The following is a 19,684-nucleotide window of genomic DNA, read 5'->3' as shown; positions in this document are numbered from 1 at the left end:
ATTTCTTAAAAGGTAACACCCTGGGGACATGGTATAGTGGTGGACTTGGTATTGTTGGATTAACAGTTGAGCTTGATGAGCTTAAGGGTCTTTTCCAACCTAAATGATTCTGTGACTCCATGATTTAAGAAAATTATGCAAGTCTGAATTTGCAGTACCTATGCATTCATCCTCTTGGAGATAAAATCCTGGCAGAATGGATCACATGACTTGTATTTCACATTATATAGACAGAGTATGGGATTCCTTCATTATTAACATCAAGCATGATGTGGAAGTTTCTTTAATCTCTTTCTTTTCTCTTGTGCCTCTATGCAACAGATGTAATTATAATTTAAAATGCCCTAAAGCCACCCTGAAGAAATATAGAAAATATAATGTGGAATTTTATTTTCTCTTGTATTAAAAAACAAAGCAAGTGAGGTCTGCAGGCTACTGTTTCATTCCCAGCTCAGGGAAAGTAAAGTATAAAGGAGTTCTGTTTGATGGACAGCAGCAGGATCAAGCCCACTGCATGGGCACAGCACATAAAGCTGCATATCACAGTGAGAGAATCACACTTATGCAGGGAACCAGGATCATTTGTAAGCATTTTCGTGCAGTGATCCATGGCCAGAGTCCACTTATTTGTAGGTGTAAATATTTCCTGAATATTGTTCATCAGCCTGATTTTACTTTCTATATAATTACTTGGTTTGATAATTAGTTAAAAATATAGAAGATGACTTCATAACTTTGTAGCTTCACCTGTTACTTTTCATTAAATGACATGTGTTGTGGCATCCTGTTCTCTAAAAGTGTGGTACCTTTCATATTTTAGGGTCTGACAAATGTTCCAAATGAGATCTTACATTCAAAAATCTGGTTTTATGTTGTAAATTTATCAACAGGAAGATTTTAATTTGGAATGAAATAAAAAGTGAAGCTGTACTTTTGCTAGTTTGAATAAAGGTAGCATTACCTTTTTTCCTTTTTTCATATACAGGAAAAATCTAAAGTATTCCTTGAATGTATTTTCTTTACAGGCTCTTTATATGTTTTACGCTTTGGCCATAGTATGTGATGACTTCTTTGTTCCATCCTTAGAGAAAATTTGTGAGGTATGTTAATGAAAATTATCACTGTTTTAGAAATTTATTCAGAGAATATTATTTAGAGATATTATTTCCCATCAAAAAAATGAACCAGTGTTCTGTGCACACTTGTTTCTCTGGCCACAGTTAAGCAGAAAAAAACCAAAGATTTAATGAGATTGGATGGCAAACCCCACTCTTAAATACCTGAGGCATGCAACTGGAAGAGATATGGGTTATGGATGGGTTGGATTTATTATTGTACTCTTTTTTTAAAAAGAAACTTGAAGAAAGATATCATAGATAGAAAAATTATTGTGGTGGCTATGCAAATCTTATTGCACATCTGCCACCATGTCAGCAAGGAGAAAGGAAGTATACATGGTCCTGGCATAAAGTAGAAAAAAGAGAAAATCTGTGAGAAAAGTATTTACCTTGGATATGGACTCAGAATAAAAATCCTTTATGCAAGAAAAAAAAAGTAACATAATGGCTTTACCTAATTTTGAGAGGACTTTGCAAAATTACTTTTAGGATTCTAATTGAGTTGATTGTGGCAGGGCTTGTAAATGTATGATTTTGGTGAACAAAATAAATACATAATACAGATGTAGATTTTAAATCCTTTTTAAACACAAAATTAAAATCTCCACCTTTGCTTTTAAACAAAACTAAGAATGACCATGTTCTGAAAAACTCCTGGGTTGTTTTTTTTTTTTTTTTGTAACTAGTTTAAAAGTCTCTTTTCCTGTTACTAAATGTACTAAATACCTGCTGGTTTTACTCAGAGTTATAAGCTTACACTCATCAGTAGAAGAACAAATAGAATAATAAGGGAGCACTAAAATACTCAATTGGGATCTTTCCAGGTGTTCAGTATTCAGCATGCACCTTAGACACCATATTTAAGTTATATTAGTTGGTTGTACCAATTACTGGCAACTGATCCTTAATAAAATCTTTACATTTTGTCTCACATTCTGCTGAACATCTGAACAGCTACCAAGAGTTCAGATAGCACATTTAGGTTTGTGCTCCTGCAGCAGTATGACTGGTAATAGATCATATTTGTGTTTATGTTTTGTCAAGAAGTGGAGGATGCCATTGTTATCAGCTCAAGATGTTTTCAGGCAAACTGCTTGAAAAATACAGGATTTTTTTACTTCTCCTTTTGTCCCTAGTTACTTTTATATCCTTGAAAGAAAAACAGTTTACTAAACATGATTGAAGAGACTCTCAAAAAGGAAAAAAATTCCTTCATAAAAATGTGCTTCAAGGGAAAGATCTTCAGACTGCTGAAGTGATGCAGCCCACTTGTGCATCTGCGCGTGTTTTTGCTGGTCTGAGAACTCTAAGTTACCTATATCCTATTAAAGCTTAAGAGACACCATCATAAAAATAGATCTCTCTACCATGCCCAGCTCTCTCTGTGTCTAACTGGACTAATTTTATCTGTGTCAGCAGAGGACTCACTTTTGATTAACACAGTTGAAAAGTGAAGCCAGAATCCAGCCTGCTGTTTGTAGGATTTATTCACAAAGCTTGCATTTTTCTGTTACCAGTTTTCATTTTTGAATTTTAGAAGCCCTAGGAGTTGGGGAATTGAATGACTGTGTTTAGAGTTACAGAAGTAAATTAATGAAAACAATTTGATATGTTTACAGTCCTTTTGAATCTGCAGAGATGCATTTCTTTAATCAGCTCCACGTAAGCCACAATTGACTATTCATTTACGTACATAACTGTAGAAGTCCACAATGTGAATACAGTAGCAGTGCTGAAATTACCAATTGTTTTCTTCTAGAAACTACATTTGAGTGAAGATGTTGCTGGAGCCACATTCATGGCAGCAGGGAGCTCCACCCCAGAACTGTTTGCATCTGTTATAGGTATGGAGCCCACACACAAGCTTTTTTGAGATCTGCTGTTAAAAAATCAGCAGCAGATTAAGCACAGGTACCTGTTCTTCTGACAATTTATAATCAGCAATTGCAACTGTCAGCTAGTCTGTGGTTCATGGTATCATTAACTACTCAAAATATCTCATGAAACTATGAGTCTTCTCTCAAAACATAGAGAGGAATGTCTGATTCTGAGCACAGGACGCCAAAGAAGAGATTTATTGAAGTCCCTTGAGAAGTAATTTGATATATTTGGAAATAGATTAAGAGCAGCCCTGAGGAGAAAGACTTGGGGGTGTTAGAAGATGAGCTCGCATGATCTGTCGCTGTGCAGCCAGTGTGCACTTGCAGCCCAGAAAACCAGCTGTATCCTGGGCTGCACCAGGAGCAGCGTGGCCAGCAGGCTGAGGGATGTGACAGCTGAGAACTAAGCTGTGAAACAGAATTTACTGTTGAACTAACTAGTTGAGAAATCATTTACTAAAATGATACTAAAAGTATATATGTAAAGGTTCTAAGCCACAGCTAGCTAGACTAAAAGACCAAATTATTACACAGAGAAGTGAGCCTTAATTATGAAACATGTTTTGGGTAATCTTTGAAACGGTCTCTTCTTCACAAGTAGTACATGTTCTGAGCAACCTAAAATTAAATGACACAGGTAGTTATGTATATTTTGCTCCCTCTGCAGGTGTATTTATCACTCATGGAGATGTAGGAGTTGGGACCATTGTTGGTTCAGCAGTTTTCAATATCCTCTGCATTGTTGGTGTCTGTGGACTGTTTGCAGGACAGGTTAGTAAGATACTTGTCTTTATATAGTTCAGTTGCTTACAATTTAGAGGTTTCCATGAGCATATGTTAAAAAAGGACAAAATCACAGACAAAAACAGCATTGTGAATAACCTCAAAGATTGGAAAGACTATACAAATGCTTTACAAATAGTGAGTGTTTCTAAAAAGTTCAGCTGTGGTGTCAGCACTCTGAACATGTAGCATACAGAGGAAACTGGTCCTAATACAGTCCTGTGTTTACGATCAACTGATCATTGGCATCTGCTGATCCTTTCTTGTACTGATGACAGTCAAAGAATCTGGGACACAAGCATGAGATTTGCTCCATTTACTCAATAGATGATTAAATTGTCTATCATATTTTTTTCAGGTAGTAAGTATATCCAGTATATCCACAGGAACAAGGAACAATTGTTTAACTGTAGTACAATGAATTTTACTTTACAATTGAAATTATGACCAAGTCAAGTATCATTAGTAAGAAATGTATTTCAATAATGGAAGTTTCTATATTATTTTTATTACTGATGCCTATTATAGATCCATTGTCTAACAGACTGGTGGATGGTAATGGTAGTGTAGAACTGCATTTTTCAGAATTGTTGCTAGTAATAATAATTATTCCGCTCACCCACCTAAGTTATTTTAAGATGGGGGCTATTATTTGTCTGTTTTTGAAATCCCATATTTTTGTTGGCTGAAGGTGTGGTGTTTTTCAGGTGGTTTGTCTCACCCAGTGGGCTGTGTTCAGGGATTCTGTGTACTACACAATATCAGTGATTGTACTTATTGTGGTAAGTAGCTCTCTTATCAGTTACTGTGTTTCATTGCTTGAATTTTTGGTGGACCAGCCTGCTCACTATACACACTGGCAAATAATTATTTTCTTAGCTAGTTGTAGTGGCATCTGGAAGTGAGAGCTGAGCTCCTCAATGTTGTATAAATACAAAAATTTCATACAGCCTCGTGGAATAGGTGCCCACCATGTCCATCAGTGTCCATTCATTATGTCCCCCTAGGGTTTGTAAAGTTCTGCAGGCTAGTAGGATACTGTTATGCAGTGCAGATAGCACTCTCCTCAGGCCAAGGAGACTGCTTGATGTGGAGATGAAAAATTTTGAGCTACTCATCTATTTTAAATAGAGAAGGTGGCTGTTTCTTGCTTCTACACAGTAATTTTATTTCTGATTCTGGCTAAGTTTTTCCATGTAGAGCACAGGTGAGATACCACTTTGTTCCTCTAGAGCAGTACAGTAGGTCCTGAATGTACACATTAATGTGTCTGGTGGCAAGGCAGGGAAGAATCCACTTAGTCTGTATTTTGTAATACAAGCAGATCATTAGCTGTGTATTCAGTTACACAGGATGGAGTAAAATCTGTATAATCACTTGATCCAAGAGAAGTAAAATGCCTGCTGTTCTGCTGCAACTGGTCTAGCTGTTAGAAGGACTCAAGAGTTAAGTTTTTTTTGAATAAGTGACTTTGCTGTCATTTGCACAGCATAGCATGTAGGTACGTGAGTGCATATCTGTCTTTCACATGCTTGCACCATTCCCTTAATAGTTCTTAAAATAGCCACTGACAGGGATCTGGGTCTTGCTCACAAGGTTTGTGTTTTGTGAGCAGCACAATCCATACAGTGGAAGTTCTGGTTAGAAAGGGTCAAAACTTGAGTAGATCTGTCTAGATATAGCAGATATTTGTGAAGAAATATGACAGTTTTTTGAGATAGTCAATTTATGTCTTTCCTTTTTTCCCCCTCTTCTAGTTCATATATGATGAGAAAATAGAATGGTAAGTTGGGTCAATTATTCCATGTGGTCCTGTATTTGCCATGAGGCTCACCAGTAAATAGAGTTGTAGTGTAATTGACTTTCATTCCTCACACTGAGTATAAGCTGGATTGAACACTTAGGAAATCCTATGTGTTTGGTTTGGGCTTAGTTTTTATGATGGTCATGGAAAGCTGAAAGAAAGTATAAGAACCAGGAAACATCAAGGAAGTACATGGGCTCTGTGTAAGGCCCCAAGATTGCCATGTGCAGAGCGGGTAACCAAAACTCTTATGCTCTGATTCTGACTGGTAACATTTGTGGGGATGCCAGGGGTTCCAGTGAGCACTCCAAAGGGAATCCTAGTGGAGGATCATAGGCACCTTCTCACCATGCTCTCAGAGTGCCTGGCCTGTGCTTCAGCACTGAATTGCAAAAGGCCTTGGTGTTATGATGCTCAGAGGGTAGCTGTGGTTTCAGTCTGCATAGCACATTTCTGAAATACATGCATTGCAGTTTATTTGCATGTTTATTGAAACTTGAGAGTCTGCTTCCCCTCTCATTCTGCTGAGACACCATCTAAATCTTAATGATGTGAGTCCTGTGTGCACAAATGTGACTTGTACCAGATGTTTAAGGCACACTCCTACATAAAACTTGTAAAGCATACAGCTGTTGGAATGGCCTTCTAACCCTTCTTTCTGTCTTTTTGAGGTGGGAAAGCCTTGTACTCATCATTATGTATTCATTCTACATACTTATCATGAAGTAAGTACTTATCCTTACTGTACCCTTTAGATGTTAACTGACCATCATTCTTTTGGTCTTGTTTTGTCCTTGGCCTTCCTATCTGAGGGCAATACAGCCAGTCATGTTTCTATATTAGATCTGTTGGGTTTTATGCTTAATGAGTTTAATTCCAGGTTTGTGCTTTATCAGCAGCAAATACTTTCATGCATCCTTTTCATAGTGCACAGAGGTAAAGTGACTTTCAGAAAAAGTTGAGAAAGATATCATTTATACAAAGGTATATAAAAAGTTTGCAGGATGCTCTGGATTGTAAACACACATCATGTCAGCTCTTACACATATTTTGTACTCCCTGGAGAAGGAGGTCAAGGAACATTAGATAGAGTGCTAAGTATGTATTTGTCTTCAGACCATCTCATACCAGGTTGTTTACTGACATCTTCTGTTGTGTCCCTGCCTCTGACAGGAGAGTCAGAGGTCTCACTGTTACTGCAGGTGTCTGTGAGTCCCCCCTTCCATTGAAGATTGCTTAGACTTGCATCCTTTGGTGCCCTTCCCTCACAAATCACCCTGTTGGAACTCCCTTTTCTCCTACATCAAGTCTTAGCAGAGTCATTGACGGCCCTCTTAGGTCCCACCCTAGTGCTAAAATAGATGTATTGTCTTTAGAAGGGTATGGTCAGCAGTCCCAGGAATGCTCAAGAGCCCTCCCACAGGGTTCACAGTACTGAAAGAAACAGTGAGGTGATTTGTGAGCTGACGCAGGAGGAAAGAAGCTGCTGTATAGTGAATGTCCTGGCTCCAAAATTAACAGCTCCAGTGTTGTGCCTTCACTGAATCTGCTCCAGTGCCTTTCTGCAGTTTGCTCTATGTCATGAGAGATAGGTGCAGTCCTTGCTTTCCTGACAGCTTGCCACTGAGTTGGACAGTCCTTTCTCTTCACTTCCTATTAATTGTCAGAGAACATGTATCCAGGCTTTACTGCTTGCCTGCATAAGTTGTTCTCAGATGGTTTTAAAGTTTGCTGAGAAAATGCAAAAATCCAGCCTTTTTAGAGACCTTTTCTTTGCACTTTCAGGTACAACGTGAGGATGCAAAATTTCTTCACCCTTAAAAGCAAGAATGTTGGAAATGGTGACACAGTCAACAATGAGCTGGAAGATGGTAATAAATGTTATGCCTCTAGTTGTGATGACCCATCCATTCCATTACTATGGAAAGGTAAGGCTGAGCAGACAGGACTTGGAAAAAGAGTAGTTCACAGGATATCCTTTTTTATTTCTTTTATGCAGATCAAAACAGTGTCACTTCTCAATTGTAAGCAGGGTTAACTGGATAATTCAGCAGTCTCAATGTCACATTAAAAAAAAATTTTTTCTGTGTTCTGAAAACAAGCTGCTTTGCACATTGGCAATTTTGCTCCATTTTATCTCCTGTTCAGTGATGAGCTACAACATTGTGAAAGAAATACATTTTTTTTACCAAGAAGAAAGCAATTTTCACTTCAAAAATTAGTTTGGAATGAGAAGTTATGATGTGGATGTTGAAGGAAAGGACATGAGCAGATCAGTGGGCAAGAGACATGTTGAGTTCAGATCCTTAGAGGACTGGTTTTCACATGCCTAAACAGTCTGTATACATCACCAGACACATACGTAAAATTGAAAAATGCAGGTTCTTTGCTCTTTGTGCTCTTGTTGTAAAGGAAAGATGATATACAGCTTGTGGTACTGAAAGTAAGCAAAAATACCTGGGTATTTTTGGCTTGTTTTCTGAGCCTGTTTTTATCTTTGTCTTATCTCTGTTCTCTTCTATTCTCTGTTTTCTCTGTAGAGCAAAATCATTCCACTTTCCAAGTACAAACCATGTAACTTAGTGAGCACTTGGGCTGCTCTTAACAAGTGAGGTCTCCTCACGTTGTTCTTTGCACACATCTCCCATCCTAGGAGGCTGAGCTCATCAGCAGTGTTGGTAGCATTGGAAAGATCCCCACAAATAATACCAAACAGGAATTTAGAGAATCCTGCTCTTTTCTGCTCTGGGGTTTCTTTAAGGTAGATATTGGTAGGTATACCTACCATAAGGTAGATATAGGTTTATTCAGCAGCAGCACACTTCTGCTCTGGTCCTAGATAAGGTGTTTAGACAATAATAATTTTAAATTATTTCTCATAGGACATGGTGGTGCCTTTGAAATACTTTCATATCATTTTATAATGAACTTTTGGGAGCATTGGCTCTGATATCATGAGGTCTGTCACTTGCATGTGGATTTGTGTCCATGCAAGGTTCCATGCAATCTGAATACAGATGCTTCCTGTATTCAAGTGGAGACATGGGAGAAGGGTGATCCAGTTAAACACCACAGATAGTAGTGGTTTATACTTTTGAGGAATTTTTTGGGTTCTGATGTCATCTCCCAGCAGGCTCTCCTCTCGAGCCCTTGTGGAGAAGAGACAATAGCAGAGACTACTTGCCTGTGTGTCTGTTTCCTTTTCAAGGAAATGTGTAGATTATTGAATGCTTGTGAAGAACGTGCAGGAAAAAAAGCAAGAAAGCTCCAGTAGCAGCTGTGCACATCAGATTTCTTTTCTGATTTTGCCTCAAAGAAGCACTGATACTGCAGTTTCAGTCAGATTCCCTTTGCCTTCTCCAGCACCCATTACACAAATACATGCTGCACAATTGTTCAAAGAGCCAGAGTGTAGATACTGTCATAGGCAAACCTGCCTGAGAAAGTACAGAAAGGAGATTAGGGATTTGGAGTGAGCAGTGGGAGGGGAAGATGGCAGTGTTAGCCTAACTGCTTTATGTGTCAAGATGCTGTCCTAGAAAATTGTCACATGGCTGCCTCCAGCTTCTTCCCTCCTGTTCTCTCAAAATACGCCATGACCCATCAGTGACTCCCTCTTAGCTGACACATGCTGGCTTCACTGCATTTTCCCCAGCAGCAGCTTTCAGATAGGAGCACTGCTAATTGCAAGGGGAGAGCTGGGGCTGGCCTCTGCCTTGCACTGCTCAACAGTTTGAGGATCCACCAAAAACCCTCCCTTGGCTTCACCAAGGTGTAGGTTTGACCTGAACCTGAATTTCCACAGGAGGAAAGCCTGATTACTTCCCCTGGAGGAGCAGTTGCTTTGGGTGAGGAACTTTGCTTTTAGCAAGGATAGTCTGTTGCTCGGGGTGCAGGTGAAAGGTGTAACCCTGTAAAGCTCTTTAATGCTTGTAAGTTTCATTACTTTCAAGAGCTTCCTGTGGTACAATATAAAACCTTTCATCACTCAAGTTTGAGAAAGAAAAAGGAGGTATTTTCACCATAAGAAAAATTTCATTTCAAGGGTGAGTTCTGCACACACGGGTAAAGGCAAACTAGATGTACTTTGTGCATGTTGCTCCAATTTTCAAAGTACAAATGTGTATTACCCTTGACTTTTATTGTGTTGACCCAAATTTCCACCAGGTGGCATGGTTTGACCCCTGCCTGAAACCAGAAATTGGGACAAAAGCAGGTTTCTGAGGGACTGGCTTTCAGAGCTAAAGTCGTCAAGAAGCTTTCTGTCGATTTTGACAGGGCTGTTAGTGCTGAGCCTTTGGTGGTGAGCAGTACGTTTGTTGGAAAGAAAAGCCGTTCTCAGTAGAGTTTTTTCTTAAGGAATATCACAAAGGAGAAGCAAAAGGCTTTTCTCCTTTTCACATTTCTTAAAACAACTTTTAGGTGGAGTCCATACTATATGGGGCTAAGGTATGTTGGTTTTTACAGGCAGAGGGAGTCAAACTGAAAATAATGAATATAATAAGAGCAATGTGCCACAGCAAGTCAGAATAGCTGCAGTACTTAAATATATATTTAGTGTGAGGTATTCTACAGCAGCACTGAGTTTTTAATTATGATACTTTTCTCAAAGGTGAGTGTTTGCTCACTGTCTTCATAGGGCTCTAAGAAACAGTTTCAGAGTAACTTCAGTGCTCCCATGTTTTTCCTGTCACTGTAAGATGAAACATTTTGGTTAATTCTCGGGAGGAACTCACTTGGGAACAGTTAATCTGATGAGACTGTTAATATCAGGCTCTTTTGTCCCTGCCAGCATTGCTGTCAAACATTATTTTTCTTTAGCTAAAGCAAATGTTAAGTTTATGTGGTTGAGTCCTATTCTGTGAGGACTGATTCCTGGGAAACCTGTCTGGCTGTATATTCCTTCACAGGAAAGCTTCTAAACTCCAAGAGTCACTGGAGTGGATGTGCTCCTTATCTGCATCATCAGCCACAGTACTCAGCAAGGTTAATGTGGTGCAGATGTTGGGATAGAGGAGGATAACTGCTCCTTTACATTTAGCAAATGTAAAATTGCCCCTAGTTCTGTTCTGTATGAGAGATGTTAAGCTGCAAGACAGACTCCAGAGTGGAATCTTTGAGTAGGGCACATTTCTTTGTGAAACCAGAGATCTTATATTTATGACACTTCAGGTGACCCCAGAGTACTCACTGAACCTATTTTAGTGAAACAAGGCAAGACCCTCAAATGCTTGGAAGGGTGAAAGTTACAGATGTTTATTGGCGATTTACAGGCTTACTGGTTTTTCTTGTTGAATCATTATGGAAAATGTATTTCTTCAACTGCAGCTATGCTAGAAGATGCTTGAGACAGCAAAGCCTTTTTTTGCATGATGTGACTTAGATGCATGCATAGATCCAGTCTTCCTGGAAAACAAAAATATTTCAACACTGTAACAATGCAAAAGAGTAACAATATAGGCTTCTGTGTGTTTAGAACAGGTCTATTTAATTCCATTGTTTGAGTTTGAATGTTTTCTTAGATTTCCTTTGCTTCCTGACTGGAACCATGCACTAATTATCTTTCACTTCTACCTCCTAAATTCTCCTCCTCTTCCTAATGTAAGTAACAATACAAAAGGGGAGGGAGAGGGGGAGGCCAAGCGAAGCAAAGCAGAAAACAAGCAGCAAAGAATTTTTTTCTGTACATACTATTGTATGTAATAATTAATATTTATTATAGTTATTTCCTGCCCTGCTTTCTAACACCTCATGGGTATGTCTCCTGTCTGCTGAGCCTTGCTCTGCTTGATATGTGTAGTCTGTAGCATTTGTGAGAATATTGATTTGTTGGTGAGCTCCTAAAGTCCTTGCCTGTACTTGTGTTGATTCCCAATAAAATTTTGTCTCTACGTGTTCTTAACATGGTAGAATTTTGTTAACTTCGTCATCTTGGTATGGGTTCCTTTATATTAACGAAGGCTTACTGTGTTAGTTAGAACTGTAGATTTGTCCTTGACGATCTTTGTCAGAATTTCAAATTTTTCTTGTGAGAGATACTGGTAGTATTCTGTGAAGGTGAAGATTTCCAGGAGTGAGAGAGGCATTAGGGCCTTCTGCATGTGCAACACTTTGATCCAATGGAACAGCTTTAGAGGTTTCAGGAGTGCTGTCTACACTGCCACAACCCAAACACTTCTAGAGAAAGGGTACAAAACTCTAGTGGGACATAAATAAATAAAACTGGTACTACAGTATGAACAGCTGGGAAAAAACTGCTCCCACCAATCTGACAGTGGCTTGGAGGCTGCCTTAGTAGAGTGAAATCCCTTTCCAGCATGTGATCTTAAAAGAGCACACAACTGATGAGGAGATTCACCAGGCTGCAGAAATATCAAAAGAAAGCCACTCATAAATTCTGGCATTCAGATAAATGTTCCCCCCACCTGAGCCTGAAAAGACCCAGCTCTGGATGGTGGGATGCGTGGTAGGGTCAGTTCCACTGCTAACTCTGTCCATTGTGATCATTAGTGAAGGGGATACAGCAGTATGGCAAAAACAGTGTTGTGATGGTGGATGAGATAATCTGCTCCAGTCCTCCCAAATACCGGTTCCCTGAAGCTGGATTACGGATTATGATCACAAATAAGTTTGGACCACGCACCAGAATGCGGATGGCGAGCCGGCTCATCATTAACGAGGTACGTTCATTGGGAAAACAGAAAATGACCATGAGGCAGAGGGGTTACCAAAGAGCTGTGCTCATAGTGACCCTGGAATTCAGATTCTCCCATGTTCCTATAGTTGGGATAGAACTATGTCTTTCTCAAGCAGCTATATGAGAACAGATCTGAAGATTGATTCCCATCTGGCGATGTTGCCTGTTTTAATGGGAGGGCAGTCAAAAGGGAGGGACTGCCTTATCTCCCTGACAGAAGATGTTTACTTCAGTGTGTGTGCATATGTGCACATTTAGATTTTATTTATAGCAGAAGAATTGGTTTTGATTATTGCAAAAGTGGTTAGGTTAAAAAAGAGTAATGGGCAAGGCAACCAAAAATTTTAAAAACTGCTCTTGTATTATTAACACTTCAGGATTCCTTCAGAGATTTACCTACCTCTTTAGTATTCACTGTAGTCCTCAACTCAAAATAAAAATGGACCAAAATATTTTCATGAGGGGAATTTTCCCTGGATGGTTTCAGTTCCCTCTTACTCGATACATTGCCGTGAGTGTATATTGCTTGTTCCATACCCTGCAGCTGAAGTGGCAGGACTTGGCAAGTGTGGCTGTTCTGAACTTGCTGAAGCACTAGGAGTGAAATCTTTGGCCTACCTACCTTGGGTTTTATGAAGGCAGGATTTTTTAGTTTGCTCCCACAATATCAAATATGAGAGGTATTTACTCTGGCAAGTAAATAGATTTCAGCCAGCCTTATGAATTCCACAATAAAAGAAAGCACCATTAATATATTTGTAACAAAAATCCAGTTTGATGGTAAAATAGTGAAAGGTGTTATGGTCAGGAGTAGAAGATCAGACAGGGCACATGGCAATAGTTGACTTTGTAATCCTTTAAGTCAATTCCTTGATCAGAGAAAAGTTCTTAATGGCTGTGTGGGTAGAAAGCTGATACTTGGCCCTTTAAACATCTGCAAAAGACATTCTCTAAACTTGAGCATTTTGGATGTATGGTCTTGTGTTTCTCACTTACATATTCACAAGCTTTGCAAAATACTCAGGATTTTTCTCTGTTTTTCACTAGAGTATGTTGATACTGCTTTCAGAAATTTTTTTGCATCTTGTGCAGTTACTTTATTTTTCAAGGCATTTCAGAGCACTTTTTAGGAATTTGCTATTTGGCAGGAAAAGAGAACACTTTTCAACTCTGCATTACCTCATCTAATGAATTAAAATAATATTTTTATAAAAGTAAGAACTTTAGTAAGTAAGTAAAAGTAAAAATGTTAGATGGAATGTTCCATCTAACATTCTTCAGTGCATGAGTGGGTATATATACTCATGTTTAAAACCTGTCCTTGTAATTGTTTTACTGTGTGTTGGAGCTGCAGCAGTTCTTGTACATGTCTGCAGGGCCAATTATGAGCTTCATATACTCAGACAAAGGCAACAAGGATTAGTGTTCCTTTTGAAATTAAAAATAGGATAAATTACCTCAGTGAATGGAGTTGAGAAGGAGGAAGAACAGAAGAGTTGGATCTGAGAAGGAGAGCTCCTGGATAATGAGTCATTCATAAGCCAACTCTAATTGTGCAGAGGTGTCTTGAGTGTTACCATTTAATTATGGTGCTATTGCTGGTATGAGTGGGAACTGTTGAGTGAGAAGTGCTTTAGAATACCACATTGGTTCAAACATGGGTGGAACAACAAATGTTACAACATTCTCCATCATGGCTTGGAAGACTCCTGCCAATAATTTTGAAGTGTATGGTTCACCTGGTGAAGCCTCATGCCTGCTGAAGATAGGTAGGCCACTGACAGGTTTGTTGTTGACCAAAAGGAAAGCTTTGAGGAGAAAGAAACGTCATGGCTCATGTGACTGGGACTGGACAGAGAGCAAAATTCAGATGTTACCAAGTAAATACTTTCTGAACTGTGGCAGTTTTGTGTTTTGACACTGCAGCGCCAGCGGTTAATCCAATCTGCCAATGGCTCAAGCAAAGCACTTCAGAACAGGAGACAGGAGAATATAGAAAATGGAAACATCCCTGTGGGGAACCAAGAAGAGGAGAATGAACAGGACAGTCTAACTCCGTTTTCAGTGCCAGGTAAGGCTTACTTTCTAGATGTTTATAGTCCTGAAAAAGAAGGTAGTTAAAATGCCAAATGCTGGGATGTAGAAAGACACCATATGTGGGGAGAGAGGAGGAAAGGGACAGGTTTGACTATCTGAAGGATGGATTTGCTGACAGTAAAACTGGGCTGGAGGCTGGGTGACTAAAAGCAGATCTTTGGAAAGGGTTTTCCAGTCATTATGGACAGCCATGGTAGAAGTGCTGATTTGCCAGAGGTGAAGGGAAAACAGGAAAGAGAAGTTTACACTGAAACATGTCAGAATGACCTGATGAATACTTCAAAATTACTACAAATAATTTTGAAGCCAGCAGTTAATAATGACTTGCTGGAAATTGCTAAGTCAGATGCACCATGGTGTATAAATTTATAATAAATTGTTCTAGTGACTGTAGTTAGGGAGGCTTCTTGGATGAAGACTAAAAGATATTTAGGGAGAGAGAGAGTGTTTAAAATTTTTAGAATAGCTGTATGCAAAAGTATTCACCTTTTAAAATTTTTTGAAAATTCTTTGGTGTAAAGGGCTGTCTATAACCAATCTCTTGTGCTGGTGCCCTTGGCACATTGCAGGTTGACTCCTGCCCAAATGCTTTGGAGATTAGACAGCAGAGATTAGATCAGCCCTTACAGACATGTAGCCTGTCACATAATTACTGTTTAATGTAAGAATTGCTTGGCAGGGATAAACACCACATCCAGTGAAAAAGAGGCATTTTCCATGTTATATCTAATTTCTTAGTGATCCCATTGCTTCAGTGGCTGTCGTTGTAGAAGAGATGTTTGTGATTGAACCGACACTGAAGCATACTGTGTGAAGATTAGATGATACTGTATGTTTTCCTGTTTTACTGTGCTCCCACAGGGGCTTCTTGCATGGATTGGAGTGAAGAATGGAAGCAAACAAATTCACTGAAGATAGGCTCATTAGATGAGCTTCTGGTCATTCGTGAGATAGTGAAAAAAAGTATTTTTATTGTGTGGTGAACTAACAGGATCCAAGTCAGCAATATGCTTGTGCACATGAGCATGTTAATGATAAGAGTAGTAGTAATAACAATAATAATAATAACAACAGAAACTAATAAACAGCTCTTGAAAAGGAAAAAGGTCTCCATAAACCATCTAAACATCAGTGAATTCTAGAATCATTAAGGCTGGGAAAACCCTCTGAGATCGAGTGCAGGCATTAACCCAGCACTGCTGTGTCCACCGCTAGCCCAAGTTAGAGACAGTGATTCCCCTGCTTCCATTGACCACCCTTGCCTGTGTTGGCAAAGAAGACTTTTAAACTGAGATGGTTTGTAATAAGTTCTTGGATAGAAGTTTTGATTAGGGTAGTGCAATCATGCATTTCTTCTTACTTTCCAGGCAGCTTTTTGATGAATAAAACATAAGAAGCTCTTATCTGGAATTTACCTAAGTGTGTGACATTCACAATAGACAAAATGCTTTGAACTAAAGAGGGAGTTATTAGTTATGTCACTGGTCCTCTTTAAATGCATTTTTTCTGCATTTTTGAGAAAGTCTTTAAAGACAAAGTAAGGTTTAACAGGCCAGAGTGGAACCACTGGTGATTCAATTCATACTGAATGGAGCAAAACTTCAACATGAGCTCAAGAGAGTTGCATAAAACTGAATAAGTGGTTGCATAAAATCCTCATAATTTCCTTCAGGTATAGTCACTTCTCTTGTCTGGGGTGGATTATCCATTGGTTGGATTCTCATTGCTCAACTCATATGTTCTGGCTGAGAATTCTTTCATTAGGCTTTCCAAAGCACTACTTTAATGAGTTTGGTGAAATTGTGAGGACCCAGCATCACGTTTTGTTGTTGTTTAAGTACTGTGGCCCAATCAGTAACCTAAAAAATCTGGACGTTGAAAACTGGCTTTAGGGAAAAGGTGGCTTGCAGAGAGTGTCCAAGAATCCCCTCTGGTCTTCTTTGATTTATTTTCAGTCTGGGAATAAGACACATACATTTTCTAAAGATCAGAAGTTCATGTATTTTTTCAGTACTGGAAAGTGTTCTCTGAAGAATAGGCTTTCACTTTTCAATATGACTTTTCAATTCAATTGGTTGTGGTGTCCTAGGTAAAAAATCCATTCTTATATTTCAGGAGCTGCAGCTGCAAAGGCTGTGAGTTGGCACAACCCCTATTTTGTGCTGTTTTGTAGTCACATTCTTTAGCCTAATTTGGGATTTTACTTTCTTCAAATTGCGTATTCTAGATACTTTTGCAAGAGAAGTTTGTCGTTTCTTCTGAAACAGAAGTATAAAGTTTCATCTCTGAATTAGTTTAATCTGATGACAAATTATTATTTCTCATCTCAAAATGTGTCTTTTACATTTTGTTCTTTTTTTATCCTTTGTCAACAGGAGTGCTCAGCAAAAAGTGTAGGGCTTTAGCAAGCAGAAATAGAGAATATAGTTGTTACATGAGAACAGCCTCAAACTGTTCCAGCATATATCCCCTTTGTCAAACATCCAGAGAGATTCACTCCTGGGTGTGGGTGTGGTTCAGAACCATCCTGAAAAAGGAGACAACATACAGTTTTTATGGAAACTGCATATGATATCATTCAAACAGCCTTTGCCTTTGGTTTCTGTGTGGGAAAAACACATTATCTTTAGAAGAGGAATTTCTTTCTTGACCTAACATTTAGATGTTGATGATTATCTCCCAAGAGAAAGGCTCATTTGAAGCTTTACAATGTGATTACTCTACAGTTGTTTGAAAACAGGTCTTAAACTTTAAAAACACACCCCACAGATCAGAATAAAACAGGACAAAACTGGGCAGGCATATGTTGACAACAAAATGGTGTATTAAAGCCCTTGCATAGCTCCGTGGTCTTTTAGAGCCCAGACTCAGAAAAGCACTTCTGTGCAGCTCTTAATGGATGCTTAAATCCCTTCCATTGTCACATGTTCAGCACCCTTTAAAATACTCTGTGATCTCAGCTCCTGATCATTTCACAGGAATGAAGAACTACTTCTCTTACAGAACTGGAGCATGGACGCTTTATATAAGTCATGATGGTGTTAGCTAAAACAGGAATAATAATTCCTCAAGCTAAAATGAGATGGCAATAAAGGAGATTAGCAATCCTATCCATTTTTGTTTGGATCCAAAATACAAAAATAACTTGTGGGATAGAAGCAAAAAAATTAACACTATCCACTAAAAACATATAAAACGTTTGTACTTGGTCAAAACAAACATTTATCTCAATGTTCTCACTCCAGCCACGATTTTATGAAGAAGCCTGGGGGAAGAGTGAGACAGGACAAGTTGATGTTCAGCTGTTTTCACTTCAAGGAACTTCTTGGTCTGGATGTAAAGTTGTGATCTAAAATTCCTTAGTGTGTTTCTTCTTCATTAACCTAATGTTAATGTCTAATTGTCATTGAATCTTTGCAAACGTTTACCACACACAACATCCTTTGGGAAGGAGCTTCATGATTTTGAGAAGAACCTTTTACTTACTTTTTACCTGGCTCCTACTCACTTCACTTGGTGTCTTCCTTTATTGGAAACACAGTGGACAAGGCAAACCCAGTGCACCTCGCTTGAACACTCAGGAGGCTGTAGCTCTTTGTTAGACAGCAAGGTTAAAACATACAGAATAAACCAGGCCAAAATCCAGACAATTTTAACAAGATATGGAGGGTACCTCTGTTCAGTTACATCTTACTTTTGTTGAATGTTGTGTTGTGTAAACCTATGGTAATTCTGAGAGTAAAGCTCATTTCTGTGTACTGGAGCAAATTCTTTTTTGTAGACCAGTTTTCTCTGTACCAAAAATGTGTATTTAAGAGAAGATTATTGGCATAAATCCAAATATTCAAAGCGTGGTAAAGGCACAGGCTGAAAATAGAAATCTGAGTTGTTTTGGACAGATTTCACGGTCTGGAATTTGGAACTTGTATTCTGGAAAATGAAACTTCCGAGAAGATTATCAGTAGGTTGAAAAATAGTCTGTTTTGGATGAGGATGAGAAGTAAAACCTTGGTATTTTCCAAAGGAAGAAAAAAATTCCAAAGGTCTGTTGCAGGAGAGCTGCAATAAAAATATTTTATTATGTCTGCTGCCTACTTGGAAGCCTCTTTGGGCACTGTTTTACACACTGCATAGCCTATTTCTAGTATGCTCATACGGAGAATCTTTTGCCTCCACAATTTATACGTTATTTGCAGAGCTGGAATCAGTAAGAATTTTCCAAGAAGGTGGAGAGTCAGCTGCTGTGTTAATTTTCCTAATGAAGAATTGAAAGCCATTTTCTAACAATTTTTTTTTATTTTGCAACAGATAGTTTTTTGTGGAAAATAGTCCTGTTGGAAAATTCACACTAGATCTAGTTTGTTGTATCTGCTTCATTTTTTTTCTCTGTTGTGTACCATGCTTGGGAGAAAAATTTGTATTTCTCTGTTGTGTTTTGGATACTGGACCTGACTAGAAACTGATTAAGTTTTCCAATTGTCTAATTTACTTATATTGAAGTTTTCCAATCAGTCTGAACTCTGATGAACAGCATTTTCTAACAGAAATTTACTTGCTGTCTGGGTTATTACAAAGTTCCTAGTTTAGAGGCATATGTGTTACTTTTACACATTTTTGGGTTGAGAATTGACTTGATATTGATAATAATATGTGGGTGTAAATTCATCTTTGTAAATACGAAGCTTAATTAGAACCAAGGGCACAGGTGTTTGGAAAATCATTTTTAATTGGAGAAAAAACATGTTGAGATTTTTTTGTTTGGTTGCTTGAGTTTTGTCCTTCCCAAATGAAAAAATGATAGAGAGATTTAAAAAGATAAAAAAGGAATTTAAAAAATTAAAAATTAAGTGAAGAATGAAAAAAGTTTGCAGCAGTAATCTTCTTAGGCAAGCCTGGATGTGCCTCATTTCTACTTTAAGTTTACCATTAACAAAAAATCCCTGGAAAAAACGGCAATCAGTAAGAAACTTCAGGAAGCCTTTCTCTTTTCAATTAGACAATACCTTTCCCAGTTTTCAAGTGACCTTAAGAGATTTATAGGAATTCACAAACATACTGTTATGAAGCTCCTGTGTGCCAGTTAGATTCATGCCTTTCAGAGATGTTATATTTTTTTGGATCAGTCATTGCTTTGTGTAAGGAGATGCTTCTTTCACTTGGGAAGCTTTAGGCATGTTCTGAAGTAACTCATGTTTGGAGCTGAGATCTGTGCTTGGCTGACATGCTTTTAAAGGGAAAGCCAAGTGGAAAAGCAGTCAAATTTAACTAGCTGCAATAACTTAGATGTGATTCCTGATGGTGTAGT

General features: G+C 38.5%; 1 protein-coding gene across 2 annotated transcripts in view; it reads left to right on the top strand.

Moving 5' to 3' along the window:
• SLC24A4 (solute carrier family 24 member 4) overlaps nt 1–19,684 on the top strand; it is an 85,359-nt gene that overhangs the window by 49,295 nt on the left and 16,380 nt on the right. Inside the window, exons 4-12 of one of the 2 annotated variants that reach the window (XM_064715748.1) lie at nt 1,026–1,100; nt 2,878–2,962; nt 3,666–3,769; nt 4,489–4,563; nt 5,539–5,564; nt 6,257–6,310; nt 7,371–7,456; nt 12,096–12,265; nt 14,209–14,353. In XM_064715748.1, coding sequence (XP_064571818.1) covers nt 1,026–1,100; nt 2,878–2,962; nt 3,666–3,769; nt 4,489–4,563; nt 5,539–5,564; nt 6,257–6,310; nt 7,371–7,456; nt 12,096–12,265; nt 14,209–14,353 — 820 coding nt within the window. Of the gene's footprint in view, nt 1–1,025; nt 1,101–2,877; nt 2,963–3,665; nt 3,770–4,488; nt 4,564–5,538; nt 5,565–6,256; nt 6,311–7,370; nt 7,514–12,095; nt 12,266–14,208; nt 14,354–19,684 lie in introns of both variants that reach the window. The other variant, XM_064715746.1, reaches the window with a different exon arrangement.

Source organism: Zonotrichia leucophrys, chromosome 5, assembly GCF_028769735.1.
Source record: "Zonotrichia leucophrys gambelii isolate GWCS_2022_RI chromosome 5, RI_Zleu_2.0, whole genome shotgun sequence".
Classification (NCBI taxonomy): Eukaryota; Metazoa; Chordata; class Aves; order Passeriformes; family Passerellidae; genus Zonotrichia; species Zonotrichia leucophrys.
The sequence above is the reverse complement of the archived record's forward strand: the minus strand, read 5'-3'. Positions and strand labels throughout refer to the sequence as shown.